The 19436-nt window shown below is 33.9% G+C and overlaps 1 protein-coding gene across 1 annotated transcript in view; it reads right to left on the minus strand.

Moving 5' to 3' along the window:
• The window catches only part of CFAP54 (cilia and flagella associated protein 54), a 267535-nt gene that overhangs the window by 134036 nt on the left and 114063 nt on the right, over nt 1-19436 (minus strand). Inside the window, 6 exon segments of the mRNA XM_077772255.1 lie at nt 907-1049; nt 3070-3300; nt 11793-11893; nt 12866-12980; nt 17987-18113; nt 18640-18729. Coding sequence (XP_077628381.1) covers nt 907-1049; nt 3070-3300; nt 11793-11893; nt 12866-12980; nt 17987-18113; nt 18640-18729 — 807 coding nt within the window.

Genomic DNA, 19436 nt, shown 5'->3' on the forward strand with positions numbered 1-19436 from the left:
TCATCTATACCCTAGAAGAAATCGGAAAGCATATCAAGTACTTCAAATATAAGTCAACACTTCTGGGGCAGCTACCCAGCATATGAAGTATCTTGATCAGCAATAAGTTACATAATACTTAAAATACTATTACTAAAAATCTACACAGGAGGGTTTGTGTTAGCATGAAGATGCCAGAAATAAATCTTTATTTATGAAATCAGTGGTATTCAGGATAGATGATTATTTAGGAATAGTGTCATCACTTGCAGCTCCCAGATGGAGAGCCCTGTTCATCTGAATTTCTCCACCTCCCAGAGTGAGTCTCCTGTCACTTGGGCAGATGACAATACTGGTTAATCCTGTCATTCAAACGAATAGTATTGCATTCATCTTGGAGTAAGTTGTCATGGAAGGTGCAAGTCGGAGATCCTAAGGCAAGAGTGGACTACCCTGAGTACAAAATCAGTACTATAAAATGTCTATGTGAGTGTTTTGTGCCTGCTTGCATCAGTAGGTTTGGTGGAATTTGTCCTGAAATTTACTTCCACTAAAATATAACACCTGATAACAAAACCTCACCTTTCTTGACAATAGGAGGCTACCAATATTTAAAAAGAACATTCTATTCAGTGAACTGCCAAATTAGTTTAGGTTGGAACATAACATAGATATTTCCAAATACATATGATGATACCATAAAAATACAGAAAAAATTTTAAAATTGAGCAAATAAGAATCTCCTACAAAATATCACAACTCAATTAAAATCCCAGATCATTGGAAAACGATGTGTGCACCTCTGTGTGTCTGTGGGGTGTGTGTGTGTGTACACACGTGTGTGTGTATTTGTGCATGAGTATATTGCATCACTGAATAAAAACCTAGAGGCAATCTGATAGTATATAATATATTTATTTATCTTACCTGATGGTAAGTTGGCCTTTCTTTTTTTAGCTGTATGAAGGAAATCAAGTATTGCTTTATAGTTTTCTAGAGTCAATTTCGCTGTTGGTAATACTGTTCCAGAATTATATAGTGAGAACATACTAGGATCACATGATCGGAAACTGCAGGGGGAAAATATCATTAAAAAAATATATATATGTATATAATTGAATCTGTCAAATACAATCTACTTTAATTTTTATAATACAAGTGAGTTAATGCTCCCAAATTTTGGATCATAACATATTCTGGCACTTAACCAAAACCAAAAAATTTCCCATTAAATTTTAAAACAATACAATATAACTTTGCTCTTAGGAATTTTTAAAATTTTTTTTAATATTTTATTTATTTCTGAGAGAGAGAGAGAGAGACAGTGTGAGCAGGGGAGGGTCAGAGAGAGAGGGAGACACAGAATCTGAAACAGGCTCCAGGCTCTGAGCTAGCTGTCAGCACAGAGCCTGACGCAGGGCTCAAACTCATGAACCGTGAGATCATGACCTGATCCAAAGTCGGATGCTTAACCGACTGAGCCACCCAGGCACCCCTGCTCTTAGGAATTTTAACACCAGTATCTATTTCCCTAAAAGTGGCCTTGAAAATAGGAATGATGACCTTTATTCATTCTAAGGGCTCTGAAACAATAATTTATGTCAAATTAATCTGATTTAACCACAACTCAATGAAGATGCCTACTATATAAAGCAATGTGACCATGATCAATTACACAGTAAATAATCCTCCACCTTACGTACATACATGCATATGTTGATACAATAGCAATACATACATACATAAATACTAAGTATGCTTTCATGGTTTTAGTAAAATTGAATTTAGCACCAAGTTACCCTGATGGTTTTAATAAAATTGAACTTAGCACTAAGTTACCCTGATATATATTTGGTCATTGTCTAATTGCTGTGCTATGAAGTACTCATATCCTCTCCCTCTGCCCTTCACCCACTGGCTCACATGCTCTGCTCTCGCTCTCTCTCTTTCTCTCTCTCTCTTTTTCTCAAAATAAATAAATAAACCTTAAAAAATACCCTTTTACAGTCTGTCACAGTCTCCTTCCTCCAATCTATTTGGTATGTTCCTGCCAGAGAAATTTTTTACCACAGCCCTGCACAAAAATCCTTAATAATCTCCTACTGTATATAAATTGAAGTTCCAATTTAATAGATAGTTAAGACCCTCTATGATCTAGTACTGACCTATTTTTTTTTTTTAATTATTTCACACCACTCCCTTTAATTTGCCCTAGAGTCTGGTCAGACCATTTAGGTTCTCATCTTGTGTTTCTTACCTGGGCTCTGACTCACGTTCTTCCAAAATCCAGGAATACTTCTTCCTCTGCCTGTCTTGCCTATCCATCAAGAACCAGGCCAAGCGGCCCCATCCCATGAAACCTTTCCTACTAGTTTCAAGTCAGAGGAAAGCTTCTTTCCCAGGAACAAAGAAGACTTTGTGCATACTTCACCTTATACCATTATTTATAATTATTCACTAATGCTTGAGATCTGTCCCTACCAGACTCTAACTTGTGTGTCCTGCTCATTTTTGCATACCCATTGCATCTGCCTCAGTACCTTGTATCTAATAAGTGCTCAGTAGTACTTTTTGAATGACAGACTCCACTCACCTTTTTAATTATTACATGGTATTTCATATCATGTATTTATCTTATATTTTTATCTCTGTTAGCACTTTAGCCAAAGACACTCAAGAGCTCAAAAGTGTCTTTGGATTAATAATGGGAAGTTTACATCATGTAAGAAAATATGATCTGTGTTTATAGAGGCTTAAAATGAAATAGAGATTTTCCTAATACCTACTAACAGCTACAGTTATACACTTAATATTATATTTCTCTTGAAATTACACTTTCTCCTTTACTGAAAGCTATATTGACAAAATATACAAGCTTACATGCAGATTAGTACTTCACAAGTGCTTATAAACAGGACTTTTTAGGAAAGATCCTGAGACAAGAAATTAAGTAATATACCAATGATCAGTAAAGAGAGAAGCACTCCGTCAACCTCTGTAAGGTATTATCAGCATTGGAGCCCTGAACATACAAATAAAACCCATTTTCATAAGGCTAAAAGAGTCTCATTCACTGATATTATTCCATACCTGACCACCGCATGTGAAGTGCCAGATTTCATCCTCATTCGTTCCCCTAGCTTCGTTAAAAGCAGGGAAAAGTGTGCGCTTGCCAGATACAAGTTCATCTGAGCTCTCCAGGGCATCTCCTCAAGAAATATTTGATGGAACCTCTTCCTTTTCACAAAATTTAATACTATAGGATTCAAGTTCTCCACCAGGGATCGATAGGCAAGTTTTCTAACATCAGTTCTCTTATTTCTGCCAAGAGAGAAACACATTTTGAAATTATAGAAACTTCCAGATATGTAATAATGGAAAATGATCCCAATTTGTACAAAATACATCAAGAAGTCATTTGGCTGCCCTTATGCAAATATTTCTGGCTTATCCATCATTTCCTTAGAGCTAGTAATATGAAATAGGACAGCAGAGAAGGCACAAAGATAAACACGAAGGAAGAAGACACTATGTATTGCCTTCCATTCTCTCTGATGCCTCAGCTCAAACCAAACATCTTTTCTTTTCCATAACTAAAAGACTACTGAGATTAGACAACTAAATCATAACACAATGTACTCATTCATCCGCTAACTTCAATATTAAACAAGAAAATCTCTGTATTGTTCTTTAAGAAAAAAAAACAAGGGAGCGAAATTTTTTCCACAACTAGACTAGAGCAAAAATAAAACATCAATCAACTATAAACAAAATAACTTCATAAATCCATATTCAATATGCTCTGGAAAAAAACTAATATATCAAAATGTAGTTAATAGTTCATATCCTAAGCATAACATATATTCAATTTTTTTATTATTCCTATAAAAATCTCAAACTAGTCCCAACTATTTTTATAGTTGTGTAATTGTTTATATGGCCTGACTTCATTTCTTCAAAGTACCTCTTTCTCTCTTTTTTTTTAATGTCAACAATATTGCTGCCCCATTGGTCAATGCCATTCTATATGATTTATACTGGAGGAAGGGGGAAAAATTCTCAGTTGGTAAGTGAAAGTGTATTATTCAGCTTAATAGATGTTGTGCCTGAATCTGACACAACACACACACACATGCACACACACATGAAAAAAAAAAAAAGGAAGCTGGATGGAAGGAAGAAAGGTAGGTAGGCACATTGGTGCACCAGAGGCACAGACATTTTCAAGAAGAAAGGAAGGAAGGAAACAATCTTTTAACAGGTAGTATTTACATTATCATTTGGTGCTAAATATTTGTATTTTGTTAATGATTTCCTTCTAATCTAAGAGGTTTGTTTTTGGTTTGTTTGGGTTTTTTTTGTTTGTTTGTTTTTGTTTTTTGAGCTTCTTGTGTTGTTTGGATGTCTTAGTGATATTATTTGGTTTCCAAAACAAATGAGAATGTTTTAAATAACTCTACCTTGAAAATAAAATTCTAACTTCCAAAATAAAAATCAGTCTTGTTCCTGTATGAGGAAATCAAATCTCCTCATATTGTGCAAGAGAGTTTGACAGGACTAGCTGCATCTTCCCTGAACTGAGGGTGAGAGAGTCCAACAAGGGAAGAGAGAGGGGAGCCTTCCTCTATGTATCTTGTCAAGGTAAGAACACACTCCAGCGAGCTTCGAAGGGAGCAAGAGCCACCCTAGAAGATAGAGAATGCTTCTTCTTTTACCACCTGAGCTGCTCCTAATGTTACTCCACAACGAGCTCTGTGTCTCCATGAGCCACAGATGTGAGCATACCCAGCAGCCAGAGAAGAAGCTCTGGAAGGACAGTCAGCATAAACAAACACTCAGTGATATGGAACCATAAGAGGAAGGAGATGGAAACGCGAAATAGGAAAACATTAGGGAATCCAGACACTATCAGCTGTGTATTCTGGCTTGAGCAAATGAGTTAATACATTGACATTAATGGAAACAGGATTCAAGATTCATACCATTATAAAAAAGAGTTACAATTAGGAAGAGAGCAAACACTGGAAAATATTCTGTAATGTGGAATTGAAACTGAACATATCAGTATGAACTTACAGTTTTAGACAAATACATAGATCTATTTAGTATTATATATTTCCTAGTTCTGTCTGCTGAAAGGGCCTAGAAGCAAAGGTACTTCAGTAGCCACTAAAAGGAATCAACTGGTTCCAGGGCTGGGGCAGGGAAAGTACAAGATGAACATCTGTGGTAAGTCAGAGAAAGCTCAAAAAAATGATAGGGATACACCAAAAAGACCAAGGAGTCAGGCTGAAAGGGCTGGCCAAATTTGGAACAATTTGAGACTCAAAATAAATAATAATGTAATTTGATAAAGGGTATCCCCCAAAACAAACCTACCACAAATATCATTCTTAATAATAAAATATTGAAAGCTTGAAAGCTTTTCCTCTGAAATAGGCATCAGACAAAGATACTCACTAATATCATTTCTTTCAGCATTGAAATAGCAGGCTTAGTGAGAATAATAATCAAGAAAAAGGCAGTGGAGGCAGGGTGAGTATGAAGATTGAAAATAAAAAAGTAAAACAGCTGTCAATCATAGAAAATATGATTACATATTTATGAAACCCAAAATAAACTACAGATAAAGTATTATAATTAATCAGTGAATTTATTAAGCCCATGGAAGACAAAGTCAATATACAAAAACTAATTCTATTTCTACATATCAACAATAAACAATTAAAAATGAAATTCTAAAATGATATTTCTAGTAACTTAAGAAAATACTTAAGAATTAACCAAAGCAAAGATGTGCAAGACACTTTCTATTTCACAGAAAATAGAAATTATAAGGATAATTTTAAGCTATATAGAACAATGTGAGAATAAAAACACTACCATATACTAAAAATTGTAAGATACAGCTAAAATAGTGATTACAAGGAAATGTGTTAGTCTTCAATGATCGTGTTTTCTGATTCAAAGCAATCCCAGCCAAATTTCCAACACGTTTTTTTGTATTTTTAAATTAACAATATAGGGGTGCCTGGGTGGCTCAGTAGGTTAAGCCTCCGACTTCAGCTCAGGTCATGATCTCACGGTTTGTGGGTTCAAGCCCCACGTCGGGCTCTGTGCTGACTGCCAGCTCAAGAGCCTGGAGCCTGTTTCAGATTCTGTATCTCCCTCTTTCTCTGATCCTCCCCTGCTCATGCTGTCTCTCTCTCTCTCTCTCAGAAACAAACATTAAAAAATAATAATAATAAATAAATTAACAATATAATTTCCATTTCCCCTCAGGAATTACTTCTAAATGTCAAAGATTTTTTAAACACATAGGATCATTTTTATTCTATTTTCAAAAATCAGTCTCTACTGTAACTTATTATAGTAACATGGTTTTTATGAGTACAATGTTTGAAATTTCTTGAGACTTGCCTTAGAGCCAATACTATAAATGTTCTATATGTGCTTTAAAAAATAAATGCTTTTTAAAAATAATCTTCTAAAAATAAGCATTTTCCAGTTGTTGGCTATTCATGACCCTTTTTTCTCCTAAATTTGGAATGAAGTTGTCAATTTCTACCAAAATAACATCAAAATTAAATGAGGTAAGCATCCTACATCTGTATATACTCTTAATGAAATGTTGGTTCACGTGTTTTGCTCATTTTCTTTTTTTTAAGATTTTATTTTTAAGTGTCTTTTAATCATTTTCTAATTTGAATGTTTATTTTTATTATTCCTTTGTATTTTGAGAGGTCTTGATATATTCCAGACACAAGGTCTTTCTTGGATATGAGGTTTGGAAACACTTCATCCCAAGTGTTTAGCTTGTCTTTTCATCCTTTTCATAGAGTCTTTCACTAAGCAAAAGTTTTAAATTTTGATGAGGCCTCAGGTTGAATGGTAAAATTATGTTTACTTTTATAAGAAACCCCATAGTCTTTTCCAGAGTGGCTGAATCTTTTTACATTCACACCAGCAGTGTATTAATGACCTAGGTTTTCCTCATGATTGACAGTATTTACTGTTATCACTATTTTTTATTTTAGCCATTAAAATATGTTTTAGTGATATTTGTGGCTTTAATTTGTATTTCTCTAATGGCTAATGATATTGAACATCTTTTTATGTGTTTATTTGTCATCTGTATATAAGCAAAACTTTCATTACTTGTTCACAATATGACGGTCCACACAGAAAGCCTATATCTATGAATAAATTATCAAGTAGTATTGAAGACAGTTGTTTCAAATCAATTATATTCCTATACAAAATAATAAAAGCATTCAGAAATGTAATTTTAAAACACTGTTTACACTAATACCAAGAAGCATTTATTTGACATAGCTAATGAAAGATGTATAACATCTTTATGGAAAATAATCATAAAAATTTACTGAAGGACATTAAGTAAGGACATTAAATATGTGGTCTGTATACTCAGAAAAAATCAATATTGGGTCTGTATACTCATAGAAAAAAACTATATATTCAGTTCTATCTCTATCAAGATCATGAGTTTTTAGTATTACTTGACAAGCTATTCCAAACTACTCCATAGAAGAATATCCAAGACTTGCATGAACATGCTTGAGAGACATATTCTACCAAACAAGAATCAATTTAATGCCAGAGTAAGATGGTGTGATATTGGCCCTTGAATAGATAAAGGATAGGATAGAAAAGAGAGCTCAAAACTACTATATGAAAACTTGCTAAATGACAAAAGTGACAGTGATAGCAGAATAGACTATTCAATAAATGACTAATAAGGACTACTCAATAAATGAGACTAGACAGTTGGATATCTATACCAAAACTACAAAAGACAGGGAAGGATATTCTTCCTCTCATGATTCACAAAAATAAATTATATTTAGACGAAACCTCTAAATGTGAAAATCTAAAATTTAAATTCACAAAGAAAATACCTTTACTACCCTGTTCAAAAACAAGAGAAATGTTGATACATTTGACTCCATTAACAATTATAACTTTTCATTTAAAAAAGAAAACTTTTGGGGTGTCTGGGTGGGTCAGTCTGTTAAGAATCCAACTCTCATTTTAGCTCAGGTCATGATCTCACAATTTGTGAGAGCAAGCCCCACATGAAGCTCTGCACTGATAGCACAGAGCCTGCAATTCTCTCTTACCCTCTCTCTCTCCCCCTCCCCAGCTCACACTCGATCTCTCTGTCTCTGTCTCTCTGTCTCTATCTCAATAAATATTTAAAAAAGAAAACATAAAACTTTTAAAATGTAAGTAGATGGATGAGCCAAAAACTGGGAAAAGCATTAGTATCCAAACCTCTAAAACCAAATGAGAAAACAACAAAAGGTTTTAAATGTGCAAAGGATCTAAACAAGCAGTCCTGAGAACAGAAAAACCCTAGGGTCTAATTAAAACATGAAAAGATGCCTAATCTCATTAATAATCAAAGAAATAAATATGAAAATAACAATGAAATAAATTTTCACAATTGAGCAGTCCACAAAATGTGAAAATTTGATAATAATACCAAGTGTTGGTAAAGACATTGAATAATGGAAACTTGACACAAGACTGATGAAAATTTAAGAGCAACTTAGCAATATCTAGTAATGTGAAAGATGTTCATATCATGGGAACTATATCTTATGTATTTAGCCCCAGAAACTCACATTGCATAGAAGAGCTTTGTACAAGAATGACCTGTGAAGTACTGTTTACATTAGGGAAAACTTATAAACAACTTAAATATCCATTAGAAAATACTAAATAAATAAAGTTGTATTTATTCATGCAATAGAATACTCTATAGCAGTAAAATGAATAACTAGACATATATAATCAACATGAAAAAATCTTAGAAATGTAATATTGGGGAAAAGGAGCAAAATGACAAAGGAAATTGTAAAAAAATACTATACATTATTTAGGAGTATATATGTATTTAATTGAAGTATAAAGTCATTTGTGATAAGCATTATAAATGCCAATTTTGAATAGTATTACTTCTGGCATATGCAAGGGACAAAAATGCATTCCAAAAAGGATGTGTGGGAATTTCAACCATGTTTGAAATGTTTTATATTTTAAACTTTTTAGTGGGTACATGTTTTTTTAATATTATTTTCTATACTCATTTAAATTATGTCATATTTCAAGTCATGTTAGTGGGATATTGGGAAAGTTTTCAATTAGCAATAATTGCATCTTAGGTAAATGTCATTGGCTATGATATTACCACTGTCTGATGAAGAATTTTGAACAACAATCATAAGGATATTCACTGGGCTTGAAAAGAATAGAAGTCATCAGTGATATCCTTAACTGAGATAAAAGAGTTAAAACAGAATCAATGAGAGATGAAGAATACAATAAGTGATATTGGAAACAAGAGTGATGCAATGAACAGCAGGCTGGAAAAGTAGAGGAATGAATTAGTGACCTACAATATAAAATAATGGAAAATAATGAAGTTGAACAAAGAGAGAAAAAACTCTGCAACATGAGAATAGATTTAGAGAACTCAGTGAATCCATCAAATGTAATAAGATTCATATTATAGGAGTCTCAGAAGAAGAAGAAAGAGAAAGGCGGGCAGAAAATTTATTCTAAGAAATAGGAGAAAACTTCCCTAATCTGAAGAAGGAAAGAAACATCCAGATCCAGAAGGCACAGACAACTCCCATCAAAATCAACAAAAGCAAGCCAACACCAAGACATATTATAATTACATTTGCAAAAATATAGTGATAAAGAAAAAAAATCTTAAAAGCAGCAGGACAAAAGAAGTCCTTAACTTCTATAAGGGAAAACCCTATAAGGCTAGCTGGAGATTTCTCAACAGAAAGTTGGCAAGTCAGAAGGGAGTGGCATGATATATTCAAAGCGCCAAGTGGGAAAACCTGCTGCAGTCAAGAATATTCTATCCAGCAAGGCTATCATTCAGAATAGAAGGAGAAATAAAGAGTTTCCAAGACAAACAAAAACTAAAGAAGTTCATGACCACTAAACCAGCCCTGCAAGAAAAATTAAAGGGGACTCTCTGAGTGGGAAAGAAAGACCAAAAGTGACAAAGACTAAAAAGGAACAGAGAAAACCTCCAGAGACAATAACAAAACAGTAATAAAATGGCACTAAATACATACCTATGAATAATTACTTTGATCGTAAATGGACTAAACAAGACCCATCCATATGCTGCCTACAGAGACTCACTTCAGACCTAAAGGAACTTGCAGACTGAAAGTGAAGGGATGGAAAAACATTTATCATGAAAACAGATGTCAAAAGAAAGTCAGAGTAGCAATACTTATATCAGACAAACTAGACTTTTTTGTTCTTTTTTTGTTTTTACCTTGCTTGGGTATTAGGGTAGTACTGGCCTCATGGAATGATTTTTAAATGTGTTTCTTCTATTCCATTATTTGTAAGATTTTGATAAAGATTGTCATTACTTTTTTTTTGTTTGGTAGAATTTACCAATGAAAAAAAGTAGTATTTGGCTTTTCTGTGCTGGGAGATTTCTTATTCTTACTTCAATTTTCATTTTTGTTGTTTGGCTAAGAAGATTTCCTACTTCTTAGATTCAAGATTCATGATTCAGTGTTTTGGTAACTTGCTTGATTTTAGGAATTATCGGGGATTTTTTCTAGGTTATCTGATTTGTTAGTATGCAATTGCTTATAGTAATCTGTTATCACACTGTGCATCTTTGTAGTTATCTGTTCTATTGTTTTCTCTTCCATTTCTCATTTTGGTTTTTGAGTCTTTTTTTTCTTAGTTAATGTAGTTAAAAACAATAAATTGGCAATTTTGTTTATTGTTTGGAAAAACTGGTCATTACTTTCAATATTATGTTATTGCTTATTCTGGTCCCTATTTTACTTATTTCAGATTTTTCTTTGTTATTTCTTTCCTCTACTAAATTTCAGCAAAGTTTCTTCTTTTTCAGTTCCTTGTGTTATAATGTTAAGTTGTTTACTCGACGGTTTTTTCTTAATATAAGCATTTATAGCATGAAGAATGTCATAATTTAAATAAAGAAAATAAAGGAACAATCAAACAGATAGTAGGCAAATACAAACAAAGTGAGAGTGGTTCTTTTTTTTTTTTTTTTTGAGAGAGAGAGAGAGAGAGAGAGAGAGAGTGAGCAGGGGAGGGTCAGAGAGAGAGGGAACAGAATCTGAAACAGTTTCCAGGCTCTGAGCTGACAGTCAGCACATAGACCGACATGGGGCTTGAACCCATGAACCGTAAGATCATGAGCTGAGCAGAAGTCAGACGCTCAACTGACTGAGCCACCCAGGCGCCCCAAAGTGAAAGTGGTTCTATTAGGCATATGTTGCTCTTAAGATCCAAACTACTAACTAAAGGAGGACATTTTCTATACATAATGAAGATACGATTTAGAAAGTATATATAAGAATCATAAGTGCATACTCATAAAAATAGAAGCTAAACATTTTACCATGATAAGTTTATGGTTTCATAAAGTTTTATGAACAAGAACATCAGGCCCACTAATAATTAAAAGTAATTTACCAACTGAGCTCTTGACCCCCATCTAAACTACTGCTGTCACCCTATCTAACCTACTACCCTCGACCCAAGGCCAGTTACTCTAGGCATATATATCATCCTGTTCATTTATTTTATAAAATTTATCAGAATTAAATTGTCTTGTTTATTTATGTGTTCACTTATTTACTGTGTTCCTATCGTTAATATGTAACTTCCCCAAGGGCAGTGAACTTATCTGTCTAGTCTACCAGTGTATCCCAATGCCCAAAATAATGCCAACCACACAGTAAACATTTATAGAATTAATTAATTAATACCTTTCATGTTCCATCATTTCAGCAATAGATGGATTTTTAGCAAAAAATTCTTTTAGAGTTTCCTTTCTTTTACTTCTTTTTCTTGGCATCATTTCTATAGTCTTAATATAGGAGATAACAAAAATGTTACAAATTAAATATAAACTATGAACACAGTATTATAATTTATTCATACTCTAATGTTTATATCTTGATATTGAAATACAGTGATTTCTTTATAACCTTCAATTAAAATTACTATAAAAAGAAACAAAACAGTATATGACTATAAAAATATCCACGTGGAAGGGAGCCACATGGCTCAGTTTGTTAAATGTCCGACTTTGGCTCTGGTCATGATCTCATGGTTTGTGAGTTTGAGCCCTGTGTTGGGCTCTGTGCTGACAGCTCAGAGCCTGGAACCTGATGCAGATTCTGTGTCTCCCTCCCTCTCTGCCCCTACCCTGCTCACACTCTGTCTCTTGCTCAAAAATAAATAAACGATAAAAAATTTTTTAAAATACCCATGGGGTAACTTAAGAATTATAATGTATTAGGGGTGCCTGGGTGGCTTAGTCGGTTAAGCGTCCGACTTTCGCTTAGGTCATGATCTCACGGTTCGTGGGTTCGAGCCCCGCGTCGGACTCTGTGCTGACTGCCAGCTCAGAGCCTGGAGCCTGTTTCAGTCTGTGACTCCCTCTCTCTCTGACCCTCCCCTGCTCACGCTGTCTCTCTCTCTCTCCTAGAAATAAATAAAAAATTTTAAAAAAAAGAATTACAATGTATTATATAATTATAATATTGTTTATTGGTGTTTCTTCTGTTTTTTTTTTTTTCTTGAGAGAGAGCAGGGAAGGGATAGAGGAAGAGGGAGAGAGAGATCTTAAGCAGGCTCCATACCCAGCATGGAGCCCAATGCAGGGATTGATCTCATGACCATGAGATCACATTCTAAGCCAAGAGTTGGACACAACCGACTGAGATACCCACGTGCTGCTATTTCATATTATAATAAATATAATGCAGCCAATCATTTCTAGATACATGAATCTCTTAACTTCATTAACTTAAAATTCAAAACATATGAAACTTACTCTTCCAATCTCCATTACTACAGCTTTGAACTTCTTCAAAGGTTTGCCTGTCTTTTTACACGAAATATTGTCTTTATATTTCGGTTTTTTTATTCCAAGTAGGGACTCATTCCTCCTAATACAAAAAGATAAAGTCAGTTAAAAGGATCTGTAAGAATTTGCAAAATTATCCCAAAGCAATAAATCTTTAATGAATATTGTCACTGAAATCATATTAGAAGAATGTCCAAAACTGTTTGTGTCTCACGCATAAATTAGACTGTGATATTCCTGATCATCAAGGAATAGCTGTCCTCTCAAAAGAGCAAAATGTAAATCATACCATAAAATGTGATGAGAGCTGATGTATGATGTAGGAGAAACAGAACTGAAAATAAAACAACAGGAACACGTACCTTTAAAACTGAAATTATAGCTACAGAAGAATGTCAATGGACAAGCTACCTTGCTACCAACAGATTTCAGTCTCTTTAGTTTCATCATGTCCAGGCTCCCAGCCACTATCATGTTCTGAACACCAACAGGTGCTAAGCATTTTATATGACTATGAAAACTTTTCCTCTCCCCCAATCACTTGTAGAAGTACTTAACCTCGTTTTTTCAACCTGCCATGGGCCCCTATGGCAATCCAGACCCTTCAAATACTGTGAAATCTCTCATTATCCCTCCTTCTATTGATACTTATCATCTACTGTCCCTGAAATTTCTATATTTCCTAAAATTTATATTTCTTTGGATAGGTGCTTGCTAATTCTAGCAAAACCCTGCTATCACATGATAAATGAGATCCAAAAACTTAAACTGAATAAAATGTAGGTTCATATGAATGGAAGGCTAATGAAATGACTGGGTGAGTCTGGATAGCTAGTTACAGGGGTTGGGGTTCCAAATTCATCTTGGTCCCAATGGCAGTTGACCACTTGTTTCAATTTTAATGAAGATGATCCTGGATCCAGCCCAGCTGCAGCAGTCCCAAGGGTCCCCCAGTTAGTTGGCATTCATTCTGGTAAATGTTTTGTCTCCGTGACCTAGGAAGCTTGGACCAGTGACCACTGGGGACTTGGGGAACCGCCCTCAGCAACTTGCATCTTGAGACTGTTTGCCTGCTATTTTCCAAGCAGGTTGGTCACTTCTTCTCTCTCTCATGCTTCTCCCACCCTCCAGAATGCTTGACCTAGTTTCTGTAACTGCAGAAAGATACAGGAAGGAGAGGAGGTCATGGATATACACTTGCCATCTTCTAATTTTCTCAGCATTCACCTCCATGCTCTGCAGAATTCTCACCCACTGAACCAATTAAACTCCTCCCACTTCTCCACCTCTTCATAGAATGCTTCCTCCAAGCTTTTTATTTTCTTTATGGTATGTTACAAAAAATGGTACTTTTAAATTTTTATGTGGTCAGTGTTACTAATCTTTGATTTCATGGCTTATTCATTAGTTTAATTCCTTATATTAATACCTGTTTCTGACTAAAAACATTGAATCCCAATGCCTGTCTGCTTATTGTTTCAAAAACAGAGCTCTGTTATACTTTATCTGATAGTACAAATCTCTCTTTTGCTCTTTTTTATTTTTCAAATATATTTTATTATGCTAGGTCATTCCATAAAACTAATCTGATTGGAATTACATTAAACCAATAAATTAATTTAAAGATAATAGAAATTACAGTAGTCTATCTTCCCACCAAGTAATGTACTATGTTTCTCCGTTTATTCAAGTCATTTTAAAAAATATCTCTTAGTAAAAATGTTTGATCTTCTTTTATTAGCCTAAGTCTCCTCACAAATTCTGATAAATTTAATCCCGTGCTTTATAGAAATGGGATCATTTTTCCATTATACTGTCTAGTTGATATAGGAAAACTATTGGCTTTGCATCTAGCTATCCTATGGAATTCTATAATTAGTTTTGATAGTTATGGGTTAATTAGCTTGAGTTTTAAAAAATTATTATTTGCAAATAGCAATCATTTTATCTCCTTTCCAGAGTACTTCACTGAGGAATTCCTTTGACAAGCATCTTGGAGACCCTATTTTGTGATAATCACATGAATTCTAATCCTAAATTCTATTTCTTACTTAATGCTCTGGCAAGAACTTTCAGAACAATATTAAATGATAAAAGGAATAAGTTTCCTTGTTAAAAAGCTAACTTGAACAGAAAATATTCTTCTACACCTAATTTGCCAGGAATGGTTGTTGAATTTCACATGACTTTTTAGCATCTGCTAAGGGCTCTTTTGACTACCAGTAATTACATTTGCAGATTTTCTACTATACTTATATTGAGAATAAGATCTACATTTTCAACTGAATTTATAAGCTAGTACTTTATGGATATTTGTTTCTACATGCTACTAAGTAAAACTGGTTTATAATTTACTTTTAAATTCTTTTTATAAAACTGCTATCAGAGCTGTGATGAATTTAGTAGGAAACTTTAAACCCTTGTGCTGAAATAGCTTTAGGTAAAATAAAAATTATTTTATTTTTATATTTAAAATATGAAAGAAGTAGCCCAAAGAATTCTGAACTATTCAATTTTTTTACTATTTCAATCAATTCTTATTATTTAAATTTTTCCAGATTATCATCATTTTCAATTAGAAATTTCAAATTTATTCACATTAAATTATATATGCTATTATCTAATGTTTGTGTAACTGCTTCCAAATGTATGATTATTACCTCTTTGGATTACTTGTATCTCACTCTTTCTTACAGTTACCAATTAAATGATTTTAAAACCATTATTTAATTTCAACTTTTAGTTTTATTTTCTTTCTTCTGTTTTCTTAGATTTATTTAATTTTTCTAATTGCTTGAGTTCAATGAAAGTTCGTTTGATTTTATTTTTTGCATTTTTAGTAATAGAAGCTTCTAAAGCTAACAATTTCTCTCTAACTGCTATTTTGAGTACATTTGATGTTAGGGTTTCTCATTATCATTACTTTCAAAAGTACACTTGTAGTTAGATTTCCTTTTTGATCCATTAATTATATATGCCAGTAATGTATTTTGTTATAAAATTTCAGTTTTAGTGGTGTCTGGATGGCTCAGTCAGTTAAGCGTCCGACCTGGGCTCAGGTCATGATCTCACAGCTCATGAGTTATATCCCCACACTGAGCTCTGTGCTGCCAGCTCAGAGCCTGGAGCCTGCTTCGGATTCTGTCTCCCTCTCTCTCTCTGCCCCTCCCCCATTTGCTCTCTCTCTATATATATATGTTTTTTTTAAACAAATAAACATTTAAAATAATTTTCAGTTTATTATACTATAAGACTATGCGGTCTTTAGAAATTTTAGTCTGGGTTATCTACTGAGCCCTATTTTGCAACTTAAATATTACTTTTTTAAAATGAGTGCTTTAAAGGATGTGTAGTCTCAATTGGCTATATATATTATTAATCTTAATTATATACATGTTCTGTGTCCTTTTTCTTTTTAAAGTAGCATGTTAAACTCTCTCAATACTAATACATTTCTGTCAAATATGCTTTATTGTTTCAGCAATCACTTCCATATACACTGATTTTTTTGTTATCTGGAACATGAAAATTCATGGGGGCCCTGAATGGCTGAGTCTGTTAAGCATTGGAATCTTGACTTTGGCTCAGGTCACGACTTGGTCTTACGGTCGTGGATCTACCCACCTTGGGCTCTATGCTTACAGCTTAAAGCCTGCTTAGGATTCTCCCTCCCCTCTCTCTCTCTGCCCCTTCCCCACTTGTGCATGCACACGCTCTCTCTCACTCTCTCTCTCAAAATAAAACAATAGCATTAAAAAAATAGAGAACATGAACATTTATGAAATACCTTTCATTGTGATTTAAAGCATGATTGGTAGAATCACCCACTTTGAATGTGAAAAGGTAGAATTAAAAATAAGTAACAAAGTGATTATGCTGTTTTCTTTTTGAAAGAGTTTTTTTTTAACGTTTTATTTTTTATTTTTTTGGAGAGAGAGAGAGCACACATAAGTCAGGGAGAGGGAGAGAGATAGAGAATCTTAAGCAGGCTCCACACTCAGCAAATTGCCCACAATGGGGCTCGATACCACGATCCTAGGATCATGACCTGAGCTGAAATCAAGGGTCAGAGGCTCAACTGACTGAGCCACACTGGTGCCCTAAATTATTCTCTAAAATGTCACTGGGACAATTGATAAACTGGGAGGGGGGAGAACCTAAAGTTCAATCTAAATCCCCATACCAAAATAAATTTCATATGGATTAAAAAATTAAATATAAATCATGAAACCATAAAAACACAGCTGCACATTTGTCTGTTGCAGAAAAGCTCCGCTGTGCAAAACGATGTTAAGCACGTATTACTATCAAGGTAGAAATCAAAGTGTTGCAGCTGTTCCTCCTCTATATTCCCTGACTTGGAGAAGAGCATTCTAAAATGTCTGCTCAGCCTTGAAAACTGAAACCATTGTGAACTTAGTCACACTGCTCAATCTCCAACCTTGAGTCTTTGTTATACCACTGGTCAATGCTTCTGAGCCACTTACAGAATATCCACTATTCTTAGGTTGGACCTCCACAATCAGCCCTCCAAATTTCACTGCACACCAGAAGTGTCTTCTGATACTCTTTGGTATTAAGAATGTTATTTGCAGCTTCCAAACTTCTAATTTCAGCTATGATTTTTTAAAATTTAGTAGAACTTTCTGACTAATTCTCTGAGTACCAGAACCTACTAAATTTAATGAAATCAATTTCCTCCTTTATCGTTTGAAAATATGAAGCACATAAATTCCAAGCTTTTGTTCTAATAAATGGAGTGCCTGTTTTAGGAAGAATGTTTTTTTCTATATGTTTTTATGAGAATGTTTCCCTTCTGCTGCCATTTTTTAAAATAGACCTCATGTTATTGATGAGACATAGATCTATGCACAATGGTGAAGGAAAAGACCATTGTTGGAAGAAAATGTTTAGTTATTTATTTATTTACACACACAGACATAAATCCTTACTATCTCCTAAGTGGCTCTTTACCCCACCCTACATGCAAACTCCACCATCTTTTTCATCCACCTTATATATCTTAAAAGGACCATGTTACCTATCCTGTAAAGTTTGAAATATTAATAAAATATTTATTATAAATACCTTTTTAAGAAGTCATATATGGGATTTGTTATCTCCACCATAAGATGAAATTTTTCATCATTTATACATTTTAGCATAACTTGTGTAAAGAATTCTAGGAATCTAGGTCTCTGCTTGAATTTCATAACTGTGAAAACAAAGAAGTGTATAGCAGTAAATGTGTCAAGAACTCCTGTCTTTCCAAGATCAAATAATCCGTTATGGTCTATATTTCATTTATTTTCCAAATACTCAGGGTTGAAAACTAGTTCATAAACGCTGCCTCTAATGTCAGACAAACTGGGGGGAAAACTGCTAATTATCAAAATTACTAGTTATCTTCATTTTTATTCTCTCTCACTCTGAGCTAAGCAATAATGTTGCTATTTATTCATAGCTGGACTTGACAATTGCTCACATTTTTCAATTCCCTATTATTCATAAGCTTCATACTATCATTCACTACCAAAATAAGTCACCATCAAAGTTCTGTCTTTCCAGATTTTAACTCATATTACTTGAAAATCAATATTTATTCTGTGTTATTCTAAACAGGTAAGAACCCAGAACCTTCGACCTAGAAAGGTGAGATCTTTCAGACAACAGAATCCACAGAATAAATGATCTTCAATGGAAAATTGAGTGAATGGCACATATACATTTAGGTCACCTACCTTCTTTCACAGCACTTTTGACCGACCAGTTTAAAACAACAGGGTAAAGAAATATAGGATCCTCTGTTCCTGCGAGTTCAGTTGTAACATCTAAGGTTTAAAAAATTAGTAAGTTGTAGGTTCTCTTATGAATAACCAAAAATGAAAATTCTTTGGAAGAGTGTTCAAGCATTCATTCTAAATGATGTGCCTTCAAAATATCAACTATATCATTATATTTGGGGGGATTAAAAAATCCAGTGATCTCAATTATTTTCCTTTCATTTTTCCCCCTAAAAGCCAAGGAGATCACCACCAAAGAGGTGAAGAGTTTCCAAGGCTTGAGTCTCTCATATTCAATAGCTGTCATATTATCAGCAAACCCCAAACTCAGAAACATACCAATTATTTTAACTTCACTGTTGCACAATTACTTATAAAAGACCATAAAATATAGAATAATGAATAGCACAGCCTCTGGAGCAATGCTGCCTGGGTTCAAATTCAAACACTGACACTTTTTAGTTATGAGACCTTGGGAAGTTACTTAACTTCTCTGTGGCGTGGGTTCGTTATCTTTAAAATGAACAGAAGAGTGTCTCCCTCATATGGTTGTTATGTAAGAGCCATATGAGTTTCAGTGTATAAAACACTTAGTTCCTGGCACACAGAAAGTACTGTACAAAACTTTATTTTTATGATTGTGTTATTAAAATCTGTTGTTTAGCTAGTAACATTACATTGTGTTTCTTAGTAAAATATTTTTACTGATAAAATGAAAATAACCACATTTCTATAACACTTTATATTTTGAAAAA

This window comes from Crocuta crocuta, unplaced genomic scaffold, assembly GCF_008692635.1.
Source record: "Crocuta crocuta isolate KB4526 unplaced genomic scaffold, BGI_CrCroc_1.0 scaffold216, whole genome shotgun sequence".
NCBI classification, from domain to species: domain Eukaryota; kingdom Metazoa; phylum Chordata; class Mammalia; order Carnivora; family Hyaenidae; genus Crocuta; species Crocuta crocuta.